This window comes from Gasterosteus aculeatus, chromosome 18 (assembly GCF_964276395.1).
Source record: "Gasterosteus aculeatus chromosome 18, fGasAcu3.hap1.1, whole genome shotgun sequence".
In the NCBI taxonomy this organism is placed as follows: domain Eukaryota; kingdom Metazoa; phylum Chordata; class Actinopteri; order Perciformes; family Gasterosteidae; genus Gasterosteus; species Gasterosteus aculeatus.
The window spans coordinates 1,185,551-1,198,449 of record NC_135706.1 but is presented as its reverse complement, the minus strand read 5'-3'; the positions used below and the strand labels follow the sequence as shown (position 1 = coordinate 1,198,449).

Below are 12,899 nucleotides of genomic sequence, written 5' to 3'. Positions count from 1 at the left end.
ACACACACACATATACAAGTAGTATATATATAAACACACAAAGGAACCATTCAAAAACATCATGACCTTAAAATAGTTTGTGTTATTCACTGCAGATGTTGTGTGTATGATGTCATCTGGTCTGAACAGATGTTCGTCACGTCACCACCTGTCATCACTCTGACGTCACACTGCTCCTGTGAGGAAGTCCTTCTTTCAGGACTCTCCCTGATCTGCTGAGATGTGACTGAGTAGCAACGATGGCGCGCGTGCTCACTGTTACTGCGTCACCACAGCGGCGCCTACGTCACTACAGCGGCCAGTTTGACACAGCCGCCACAAGATGGCGACGTAACGCCACACGGCCAATCAGTCATCTTGTACAGCGCGTCCCAGCTGACATCGGGCGTCGGGGTCCCCCCCGGACCTGGACACGAACCCGGGACCTCGACAGGCGGAGCCACCACGCCGCCGCCCCCCGCTGAGATGAATACACTCACAGACAGAGAGATAGACAGAGAGACAGGGAGAGAGACTGAGAGACAGAGAGACAGAGACTGAGAGGGGAAGGGAGAGAGAGGCTGATGTGCATCCTGTGTTGACGACACGGAGGAGAACCGACAGCACGACGCCACGCTGCGGGGACATCAGCGGTGAGTGCGCGCTTAACGCTCCGTTAACTCCTATGACATGTGACGCAATAACGCTCCGTTAACTCCTATGACATGTGACGCAATAACGCTCCGTTAACTCCTATGACATGTGACGCAATAACGCTCCGTTAACTCCTATGACACGTGACGCAATAACGCTCTGTTAACTCCTATGACACGTGACGCAATAACGCTCCGTTAACTCCTATGACACGTGACGCAATAACGCTCCGTTAACTCCTATGACATGTGACGCAATAACGCTCCGTTAACTCCTATGACACGTGACGCAATAACGCTCCGTTAACTCCTATGACACGTGACGCAATAACGCTCCGTTAACTCCTATGACACGTGACGCAATAACGCTCCGTTAACTTCTATGACACGTGACGCAATAACGCTCCGTTAACTCCTATGACATGTGACGCAATAACGCTCCGTTAACTCCTATGACACGTGACGCAATAACGCTCCGTTAACTCCTATGACATGTGACGCAATAACGCTCCGTTAACTCCTATGACATGTGACGCAATAACGCTCCGTTAACTCCTATGACACGTGACGCAATAACGCTCCGTTAACTTCTATGACACGTGACGCAATAACGCTCCGTTAACTCCTATGACACGTGACGCAATAACGCTCCGTTAACTCCTATGACACGTGACGCAATAACGCTCCGTTAACTTCTATGACACGTGACGCAATAACGCTCCGTTAACTCCTATGACATGTGACGCAATAACGCTCCGTTAACTCCTATTACATGTGACGCAATAACGCTCCGTTAACTCCTATGACATGTGACGCAATAACGCTCTGTTAACTCCTATGACACGTGACGCAATAACGCTCTGTTAACTCCTATGACACGTGACGCAATAACGCTCCGTTAACTCCTATGACACGTGACGCAATAACGCTCCGTTAACTCCTATGACACGTGACGCAATAACGCTCCGTTAACTCCTATGACATGTGACGCAATAACGCGCGTGCAGAGAGGGTCGGTGCTGCTGCGGTGTTTCGCGCACGCACCTTTAATAACCACGGAGCAGCTTTACCACGCAACGCAACGCAAAAGTGCCCGCAGTGTTCATGCGTGATGCGTGTTTATGGTTGTGAAATGTCCGACTGCACGTAGGGTCATGAACGCATCCTCCATGCTGGGAACCCGACTCAACATGAGGGCAGTATATTCATCTTAATTACCATCAATTACTTAATTAATAGCATGCATTCTTGGCTCATTACTTTGTAAAGTGTTTCCACTTCTAATTTCAGAATAATAACAACAGAAGCGTAACACATTGTAACATTCTGTTCTGCAATATAAAATACGTCAATAAATAGAACATGAGGGTTTGAAGGAGTTTTTTCAGTATCAAAAAACTCGGTAGCCGGTTAGCTTAGCTTATATGTATATAATAGCATAAATAACAGAAATGTGGAAGCAGCTGGCCTGCTTACCAGCATCAGGTTCACACTAGTATCCAAAGTGAGAAGCACAAATTGTGGGTTTAAAGCAAATCACGGCGTTGACTATTTGTGAGCCGTTGGGTTAGTGTGATGATACAGGGAGAAAGAGGCAGGCTGGCTGTTTCCAGCCTTTATGCTAAGCTAACGGTCAGCTGGCCCGATGACGGTAGCTTCTGCACGACCAGCGTCCAGTGGCATTTTGTATCTATTCCTTCTCTGCACGTTTCTCTGTATCGGTTACAAAGGAACTCTTTATCAGACTAACTGCTTTGGAAAATGGTTGTTAAAAAGATTATGTGTTTGCTTTAAGTAGCCTGAGAAAACACCCGAATGGGGACGTTTACCAAGTACTGAGTCAGGAATGGTGAAGGACTTTGCTTTCCTAGTCTTGCGACGAGTCAATAGAATACAGAATAGAATAGTAGAATAAGGTAAAGGTTTACCTGGCGTTTCACAGGAGAAGCCTCGCCAGCGTCATCCTTAATTTCATCCCACGCACATGAGTCAGCCTCTCTGCGCTCCCAGCGTTTGTGCTTTAGATTCACAGCGTTCACATGACTGCCGCTGACGTACTGAGCGAGCACGGCTAGCGGACACGGGTTGATCTACAGTGCGTCAGCTGTTGTCTATTCAACCTCCACCAACTGAGCGAGGAATTCACCGTATTTTGTATAAAATTGCGCTTAATTGCGCAAATGCTGCAATTTTCGCTGTGGTTTCCACGACAGACCAACGTGGTCTCCAAAACCTGTTGGTAAACATGGATACGAAAATCTTGAACATACAAATTCGTAACAATACATAGGAACTGGCGGTGGTTAACCACGCCCCCTGAGTGAACAACATGGCGGACCATGTCGGATTCCTGAGTGAACGTCTCTCCGCCATGTTGGATTTTTTGAGGGGGTTAGGGTTATACAGCAAAATACCTCTGAAGCCACAATACTTATTTAATAAGCGACCTATCGACTAAGAAGTGCTTGGAAGCACAAGATGAAACAAGACATTTCTGTGTTTGCTATCTTTAATACCAATAACAATAATTACAGTCCCAGGGCAGGTTTAAGGTTGGGAAGAGGGCCCAGTAAAGGTCATTCGTCCCGATGAACCTTTTGTCAAACGCCATAAATGAACGCTGGCGAGCTGCCGTTAGACAAGACACTAAACGCTTACCTCATCGGAGGATATCCAGCTTAAGATGTCTCACTCTGCTGCTGAACTTATTCCATATATATAGAAGAACTGGATAATGAACCCCAGATGGTTCCAATTCAGTCCAATGGGAATTTCTCGCCTGGCACCTGTGTTATTGTCCAATGAATGCACACATTAGTGTTTCTCCTGCTGCCACTGAGCATCTTCCAGCTCGGCTCACAGACTTTGGGATGATATCTGATACCTTTAAATCTCTCTGTGCTGCTCATGGAAAATTTTACAAATAAAAAAACTTGTTTGCTTCTTGTTTAAAGCGTCACAATAATGTCAATAAGTGTCAATAATCTTAACAATTGTTACCACAGCAAGGTCGCATGAGTGTGAGCACACACAACGTGGCTTTAAAGATGCAATATCCAAATCTGTTACCAGAGGACAAATACAAGCTTTAGGTTCTTGAGTAGGATGTATTGTGTGATATATGGTTTGCATATTAACACGCTAAACTAAAATGTGAAGATATTACACGTCAAACCTGCATGCCAGAAATGTGGGGAGCCTGCTGGCGTTCAGCACAAAGCGCGGCTTGTGCAGCCTCCTGTTGGGTACAAGGCCGTGTCTGTAGGGCAAATTTATGGAATGGACATAAGTCACATGCACACATGCCCTTCAAAGCTCCTGTCTGTTAGAAGAACATGTGCGAATGGATTATTGCTCATTGTTCTAATCCACAGACTATTATGACGCGCCTCAACGGACACAAACCCTTTCAGTCAGGCAACTAACCAAAGGCTGCTTCTTCTTGCTTCCACTCTGGGTTCTCTGCTCACATGTCCTCAGAGCATCCTGTGTGAGGCCCATACCTTCTCTCTTGAAGTACGCTCCAGCTTGGAGTGGACAAATCCTCCCCGACTGCCACTCTTTACAGACCATGGTGGACATTCCAAATCCCCCTCTTTATCTCCACCCAGGAGAGGCGACGGAGGATTAAATCACATGCTCCGTCACGAGTGATGATCCTTTTACTCTCGCAAGTCCATTCGATGAAAAGTCAGGGAAATGTTTGTTTTTTCCAGGGAGGCCTTGAAACCGTAGACCACGCCGAGCCCCTCTGGTCCCAGAGGAACCGTTGGGGAACGTCGACTTGGAGGATAGGATTGGCACAGCGCCGGAGGTGATGGGGAACAAGAACACCATCCCACCGAAAGGCCCCGACCCTGGGGCAGCGCAGAGAGAGGAAGGGCTCTGCGTCGACGGGGCCGCGGGTAAAATGACGCTTCTTCACCTTGTTTTCATCCAACGCATGACTGCCGTGTGATTAGTGGGCTTGTGCCGCTGAGGTGTTGCTTTCCCTGCAGTATCAGCTAGTGTGGACTCAAAAACACATCACTCAGTCATCTAAACGTCCGTCGTCCGTCAGTTTACCACAAACTGCCGTAAAACAGAGCTTAAAATGATCGGGGCGATGCCAAGCTGTGAGGTTATGAAAACGCTACTCACCACATCCCAACGAACCCCTCTCCAGTGGATGTGAAGGAAGCAGCTGGATTTCAAAAGCAGCTTAAATGTAGTGTTTCAATGGCCGTAAACAATCAGTCTCCATCAGTGATGGACCACGATCGTCCTTCAATCACAGGATCCCTCACGAAAACGCTCCGTGCTGTTACTGTGCATCTGCCTCACACACCGCGTCCCTGAACTTCATCTCAATGAGGAAACAAACTGGCCACAGGTATTTCATTCTCCTCTGGACGTCGCCATAATGTCTCACTGTGATTTAGTGCCAGATGTCGACTCAAAGCAAAGGAGGGAGAAGTGTGTAATCCTGTCACACTGAGATTCTGCTTGTTTTGATAGAATGAAAAGATGAGTCAAAGAATAATCAAATTTAACAAAAAAAGATATCAAGATACACATTTCCAGACTTTTAGTCACTGATTTAGTCCCAAACTGTTATTATACACGTGTTTTTACAGCCTTAATACTCCTTAATACATACTGACTGTTAGATAGCTGGTGTGTTTCTTTAAGTTACTGTAGAAAGAATATGTGTTATACCATCAAGAAGACGTCTCCATCACTGGCAGAGAACATAAAAACAGACGAGAGTTGACACACCAGTGCAGCCGTGTGCTGCAGCCTTATATACAGTATAATATTTGTTTGTTTGCAGGCGGCGCCTCCAGAGATGGACCGCTGGGCCCGGAGCTGCTGGCCTCCCTGCAGTCGCTCAGAGAAACCAGCGACTACACCACGCTGCCACGCTCCCTGCACCAGGTGAGCGTCTCGGTGCGGCAGCGAGTGGGAGGCATTTTGTGTCCCAACCCTGAGGGAACATGTCTTTATATAGACAGATGTCTGTGTGTGTGTGTGTGTCAGTCCTCCCGTGTGACCTCATTCCAAACCCTCTGTAAGCTGACACACATATGACCCTGCAGCTGGTGTGTCTCAAATGGATCCGTTTGTTAGTGTTAAAGGCTTCAACCTGAAAATCCAACAAGGAAACGTCAGTGAAAGTTACTGTAACATTTTGCAGCCGTTTTACAACGCAGGTGCAGGGATTTAAACTGGCAACCCTGTGCGTGTTTTCACGTGTCTAATAAGTCTCCCCTACATCACAACTATGGTGTTCAAAGAGACGTTTTTTGTCCAGTAACCAGGGAACAAAGGAGAGGCGATGCAGAGCAATCGGGGCCGTTACCGTGAGTCCCGCGCGGTGCATCCTTACCGCCACTCACCGTCAGTGCAGCGCTAGCATGCAAACACGGAGGAAGAGGCGTGCTACTGTTAGCCAGCCAGCTTCACCCACACCCTCCTGTCACGGTGTAGGAAACAGACCGCCATAATCAGTCACTCTGCTTTTCTTTTCTTCATTGATTTGGTTAGAAATGTGAACACTAATACCAGTTAGTTTATAGCTTAATGCAAATGTTAAAGTGTGCATTTACTCATTAAATACTTTTTGTCTGTGCTCCCTTCACTACATCCCAGGTGTCGTGCACATGAGGAGATGAACATCATTGTTTAATATTGCTTGTTATACGCATATGAACAATGAAGGCATCTTACACAAAATAACACATGCTTTGTGGTTCCAGGTGCTCAATTGCAAGGATTGGAAACCTTTCTATGCAAGTGTGATGCATCCAACTTTTCCTGTTCCACTCTGAGAAATCATGAAGCTCCTTTGACATATTACAGCTATAACTCCTGTAACAAAATCAAGAAAGCAGTGAGAAACTTGGCTGACAATGAAAACAACCAGTATGGAATCACAGGAGAATATGTGAGGATGTGCATCTGGTCTACTGGGTGTGGAAGGAGGAGAATAATCCGGACCATGATTAGTCGCATGTGACGTGCTCGGCGTCTGCACGGCTCCGGCTCTTGATATGAGATGTGACTTTAAACCAAAACGTTTCATTGTTTCATAATTCTCAGTGCTTTGTGTAATATCACTGTGTGCTTTTAAGCTGCACAGGTTGTTGGTGAGATTAGTGCTAAAACACTATGGCAGTAACTCAAATAATGTGTGATTCTGTCTGCTGTAATCTAGTCGGTGTGCTAATCAATGATCTTCTCTTTCAGATCGCAGAGGCCTACTCGCTCAAGGAGGACTGTATCCTTACTCAGTGGCCTCATCTGTGTGTGTGTTCATGCATTGTGACCGTAGACTGCAACAGGGTGCCCACAACAAGAGAGGAGTCATTTTCTCATAGACTTCTATAGGACCAGAGGAGTCGCCCCCTGGTGGTCACTGCAGAGAATGGAGGTTTAACACAATAGTGCTGGAATACGAATAATAATAATAATAAGATAAGAATAAGGCTCTACAGGGAGAGGCAGTTCTTCTACCTACAGGTGGCCTCCAAACCAAACTTCTACTACGTGTCCACGGTGGGAGACACTCCAGCTCACTTCTTCTTCATGGCCACACCATCCCAGCATGTGCAGTTTATAACCCTGTTCGTTCAATGAAACATTTTGAAGGGTTATGCACATTTTTCCGTTACGAGATTCAAATGAACTGAAGCTATAATTTGGTACCTGGTATCTGGTATCTGGTAGTAAAACAAGTGGTGACAATGTTTGAACTCTGCCCCTTTTACTATAAAATAAATAAGTAGTATGCTATGATTAAATAAACATTTATTCACTTTAGGGAGGAAGAGCTTTGATGTTTTTCTGTTCCCGTGAGGGACGCAAGTGCAAAAGATTATTTACTTCACAAGTTTATGTTTCTCCTGTTAGAGGCCTGTCGGTCTGATGACGGCGATCTGATAATCAAAGAGGCACTGTGCAGTGGAAATGTTAATAAATATGCCAGAGGGAAACCATCTTTTATTCATGTTTTTTCTGTGACTGCGTCATGTTCCCTCCGTTCTTTTGTCTCTCTGTCGCACGCGGGCTGAGAGTAGTTCCTCTGTGTGCGCCGTTGTTCAGGCAACAGGGCCGGTGTGTGTTTACGGGTGAGCGCAGGGAGGAGGTCTGTTCTCTTGATTCACTGCGTGTAATCCGTCCAGGGATCAGGAGAGCTTGAATCCATGAAGAGAACGGACGAGGTTTCTTTCATTACCACAGAAACATCAAATGGAGCAAATGGGATCCATCGAAAAACGAGTATAAAGAACTAGTCTATAATAGTATAATATTATACTTTGATAGTTCATTTCTTGGCTTCCTCTTTTCTTGTAAAATGTTCGGCAGCATCTCAATCCATGGTGGCTCCCTTGCTGGCTGAAGGTCCCTTTCCTCTGCCTCTCCTTGATGTTATCTCACGTAACAATTGAGTGGAGCTTCTAATTGACCTCTTCATTATCTCACCTCTTTTTTTCCATGTACTTTGCTGCCCTCTTGTTTTGGAGGGATGTTTTCTCATATATTACTATTTTAAGTAACTACTACTTCAGTGTCTGACTTCTTAACCAACGACCACCACTACCAGACCACTGGGCCATCCAGTTCCTGCAGCTGGAGAAGCTCTACCACCAACGTCTGCTCTCCAACCTTGTCGACATGCAGGAGAACTGGGGTACGACGAGTGTTTCCTCCACTCTAGGAAATATCGCATGTCGGCGCTACGCGAAGAAATCATAGTGTTGGTTTTCGCGCCATGTGTGTTCACAGAGAGCCAGTGGAGAGAGAAGAAGAACGATGGAGGCATTTGGGCTGCTGAGACAGACGGCATCAGTCAGAAGCACATCGAGACGCTGGACCACATCTGCAGGACACACCTCCGGTAGACCTCGCCATGCAAACCCAATATCCACCGCAGGAGATGTGTGATAGCACACGTGTTTCCCTCACTTCGGTACAGATACAGACACAAACGTCTCCTCCTTCCATTTCCTCCAAACACGTCGGGCAGAAACCTCTTAGCGCCCATTTGGCGTCCATCTTTGTCTCCCATGTGGACATGCTGAGGAAACCAACCCTTTGGTAATGCGTGAGACACACTGAGGATAGAGACACACATGGGAGTCATTTGGGGAGATGAACACATCTGAAGGGGCTTAAGAGACTTCTGCAGAATGGAGAATTCAATGAGACACAGACATGCGCTGCAGGGCCGCGGGACCCCGGGACCCTCTTCATACGTTATCATTGCAGCTTATAGTCATCTGACCGAGATGGATTTAATCTGGAAAAAAAATGAAAGGCAGAAGATTTTAGCTTTTTAATATGTGAAGCTTTCACCACTCGATTTAAGTGTCTCTTTTGTCTTTGCCTGCCTTGCTGTCCTTCGTCTCTATCTGGCATCACTCAGACCCTCAATCAGTGTGGAGCAGGTGAGACATGTGAACCTTCCCTCCATGGTGATCTTCACTCAGTTTGACACATGATCATTAACTGTGTTTGATTCAACAGAACACAGTGAATCAAACAGCCAAAGACATCCAGCGCAAGGACGAGAGACTACCAACGTGTCCCGATGAAGGTAGACGTGTGTCTCTATTCTTTATACCGTACCAAGTTCTGCTTCCAGCGCTTTACTGACCGACTTCCAGCAGGCTCACAGGTAAAATGCTAACGTACTGATGCTAAACATGAACCAAAGCTCTGCTCAGATTAACATTTTGACTCGACTTTTACGACCCGCCGGGGAGAAAGAAAAATGTTCACGCCTTTTATTGAAATATCATTTTGGGACTGCTCAATCGATGCCTTTTCTAATAATGGAATCAAGTAAACCAGAGTGCATAACAAATATTTGGCAGAAATAGTCTCTTGTTAACCTTGTAATTAACATGTTTAGCACTGAACCCCTTTTCAGAATAATAACAGGTTAAAGTATTTGGCAATGAAGAGTTCCACGCTGCAACAATGAAGCACAAAGTGAGTGTAGATCTGTATGAGCCTCCTCATATCCCATGAAACGCCCTTTACTCGGTATCAGTGGCTGCGGTTGGTTTTCAACTACGGCAACAGCATCGCCATGACTCGGATTGACCGGGTGTAAGGGGACACGCACACACGCCAGAAACCAGAAATCACCAGACAGCTTGGCAGGAAAACACGGGACAACCTGGCAGGAGACAAGTGGACCTAAAGAGTGAGAGACTAACGAGGGAATGGGCAGCAGGTGAGACGGGCGTCAGCTGAGGGGGGTGAGTGCTGATTGGCGGGCGAGAGGCTGGAACTGAAATGACAGAGTTAGTGAACAGGTGAAGAGGTCTTGACTACTGTGACAGACTGAGAACACATTAATCGATATAAACAACTTACATGACTTAGAAATGACCTACAATAAACCTGGTGACGTTAATGGCCTGACCTTCTCATCAACTTCTAGACACATTAAGCTACACGGGTCCTCTGTGTCGACACACGGATGAATAACCCCGAATCCATGACCGAACTCCTGTCATGCCAGGTAACAAGACTGAAGCAACGTTCCAGGATGAAGGAAAGGAGCAAAGCGTGAAGCCACAGCTTCCACAGACAGGCCAACAGGAGGGAGGTGAGGAGGAGGAGGAGAAGCCGTGTGAGGAGACACCAGAGCAGGAGGTGAAGGTGGAGTGGCCCTCAGGAGTCCCCCAGGCTTCAGTCAAGGACCTGGCCAGGCTGTCCCACGCAGACGGGGTAGGAAAACATCTGCATTCTTTGCTGATCTTTATTACTGGGGGAGGTGCATTCTAAAAGGATCGGACAGAATATCACGCAACATGATGTGGTGATAAGAGTCCCTCTCCAGCCCCTTCCCATCTTTCCTTCCTGCCTATTTCCCTTTGTCCACTGCCCTCTGATCTCTGCTGCGTACGTCCGCCTGCATTCCCCCGAGTTCCTTTCTCTGAACCCCAGCTGGTTGTCTGTTCCGGGACACTCCCAGGAATGATCTCTGGTGAGATCATCACCATGGTCTCCCTGTCCAGAAACCTCCACCCGTGTCCACTGGTGACTGAGCCGAGGCATCGTGCTCTGACTTGAGCACTGAGCGGAGGGGCCCGGTTCTCGTGAGAGGCGGAGATGAAATCTGATACACAAACAAGCAGTAATGCTGAAGGCTGAGCATCGCTGTGATGTAATGCACAGGAGGGTCGACTGGGTGGGACTTCTTTTGGACAACTTTCCCTTTAACAGGCACCATAAGAAATGTGTCTATCTATCTGTATATGCATATGTTCCTGTATCTATATAAACTGCATACAGAATAAATCAAATGTAAATTAATGAGCTGTATAATGTAACCTGGTTGACTTGGATTTGTGAAAAGTCGATAAAAAAATAATTTGATTAAATGTTGGCGGCTGTGAATGTTTCAGTTAAATTCTGCCTGGCAACAGCTGGCTGAGAGATTATCTGTTACAAGACTACTATTGTTTCTATAAATCTCTAACCTCATGTAGAAAACGACAAACACCCCTTAGTGTTACTGATGAGCAAGTTCAAGTGGTTCCATCCTGAAGCCAGAAACTCCATCACAGAGAGCTGCTTCTGCTCCATAACCGTTCCCTCAGTGGTAGCGCTCATGGTCAATCCTCTGGTTTCTGTGTCCTCCTCAGAGCTCCTACGCTGACGGTCTGGTTTCCATCCTAAAGAGGAGGAGAGCTTCGCTGGATGGATTGCCTCCTCCGAGCGACTTTGTCACCAAAGAGAACCCGAAACGCAAAGTTCGCTTCAGTGAGCCAGAGGAAGGCCTTGAGCAAGGTGCGCTTTAACCCAGAGAACCGATGGAGTCACAGACTAAACAAAGCAGTGTGGGACAGACGTCTTCTAACGTAGAACTCCTCAGTCGCTGCAATGATTAAAGAGCAGCCGATCACAATTGGTAAACTGTGGTAAATGTTTTCAATGAGGGCGATCGATGCCGTTAAGACCGTTTCCATTGAAAGCTCATGTTCTTCTCTCCCTCTCAGACGACATGGGCGGGGATTCCTGCCTCATCCTGCTGCTGCTGTGTCTGGTTACCGTGGTGATCAGCGTAGGCGGGACGGCCCTCTACTGCACGCTGGTGGACACTTACTCCAACATCTGCACCGACTTCACCAACAACGCAGACTTCTACGTCATGAGCGTGCGGAGGTTCTTTGAAGGCCTCGCCCACTGGCTGCACCTCCCGACTTAAGACCCTCCCCACCTGCACTCCAGACCGGGATGTTCCACAACACCTGTGCTGCAGTGGACAGCGTCAACCGACGGGATGGACACGCGTAGATCTGACACCGGCGCCCGGAGCACGAGAGGCGACCTGAGCCTTGATCCCGTGGCTCACTAAGACACCTGAAACTAACCGGTGCCCAAAGACTCATGTTGTGGGTTTGAAACTTCCCTGTTCCCTATTGTTTGTGGGGATACGACACACAAGAGGGCTCCCAACTCTCTAAATGATTCCTGCTTTAAGAGAAGATGCAGCTCATGTGTGTGTGTGTGTGTGAGTGCTTCTCTGACGTCTGTAGAAGTCTAAGCTTTGTCTTTGGTTCCTCAAGCCTTCTTGTAACGTCTTCATTTCATTGGGATTAAACATGTGTGTGATTTGTTTTCAGGCAGTGATTAAGAGGCCTAAAGATGATGTTTCTTTAATTGAGGTTACAGCTGTCAAAGTGCCCAGTTAAGCACAGTATCCCAAACAGACCACATGAATGATGTGTGGCTCTTGGTCCGGAAACATCAGTTCCATCCACTTCTAACGCAGTACATTGCATAATGATGAGCATGCACTAGTCATTTAACTCTGAAAACTTAGGTCACGGTTCATGTTGTAAGAGTAACTAGATGATCAGTGTGGCCAACGGCTCCGTCAGGACATTTCAAGGTCATTAAAAAGCAGAGCAGAAAAAAGGAAGATGAAGTTAATCATTTTATCTGCACTTAGTTTTAAAGTGAGCCTTCGTTTGGGGCTGTGGGATCATCCAGTGGACGTGATGCTGTCTTCGTATTGATGCTTTGTGGACCAACAGTTGTGTTTCCTGTCTGGGACAAGAAACATTTCAACACTTTGAGACTTTCTCCTTCTAAACTCCCAATAGTTTGCAAAGTGATAAATGTTCCTTCTGTTTGTTTCTATGTATGTTCACTTTTGCCCAAAAGGGTCAATACATTTAATACATTTGCAGGAACATCTGGCATTGTGTTTTCTTTTTGCTCCTTACCATTTAATCCATTTAAGCATATTTGGCTTGTTTGACG

The 12,899-nt window shown here is 46.7% G+C and overlaps 1 protein-coding gene across 1 annotated transcript; it reads left to right on the top strand.

The window, feature by feature from the left end:
• Positions 1–157: 157 nt before the first annotated feature.
• Positions 158–12,829, top strand: cnstb (consortin, connexin sorting protein b). The gene is made up of 11 exons (XM_040160813.2): positions 158–632; positions 4,349–4,537; positions 5,446–5,549; positions 6,861–6,891; positions 8,218–8,304; positions 8,400–8,511; positions 9,040–9,061; positions 9,141–9,210; positions 10,147–10,355; positions 11,276–11,420; positions 11,630–12,829. The coding sequence occupies exons 2-11, from the start codon at positions 4,450–4,452 to the stop codon at positions 11,836–11,838; spliced, it is 1,077 nt and encodes a 358-aa protein (XP_040016747.2). The 5' UTR covers positions 158–632; positions 4,349–4,449; the 3' UTR covers positions 11,839–12,829.
• Positions 12,830–12,899: the final 70 nt, after the last annotated feature.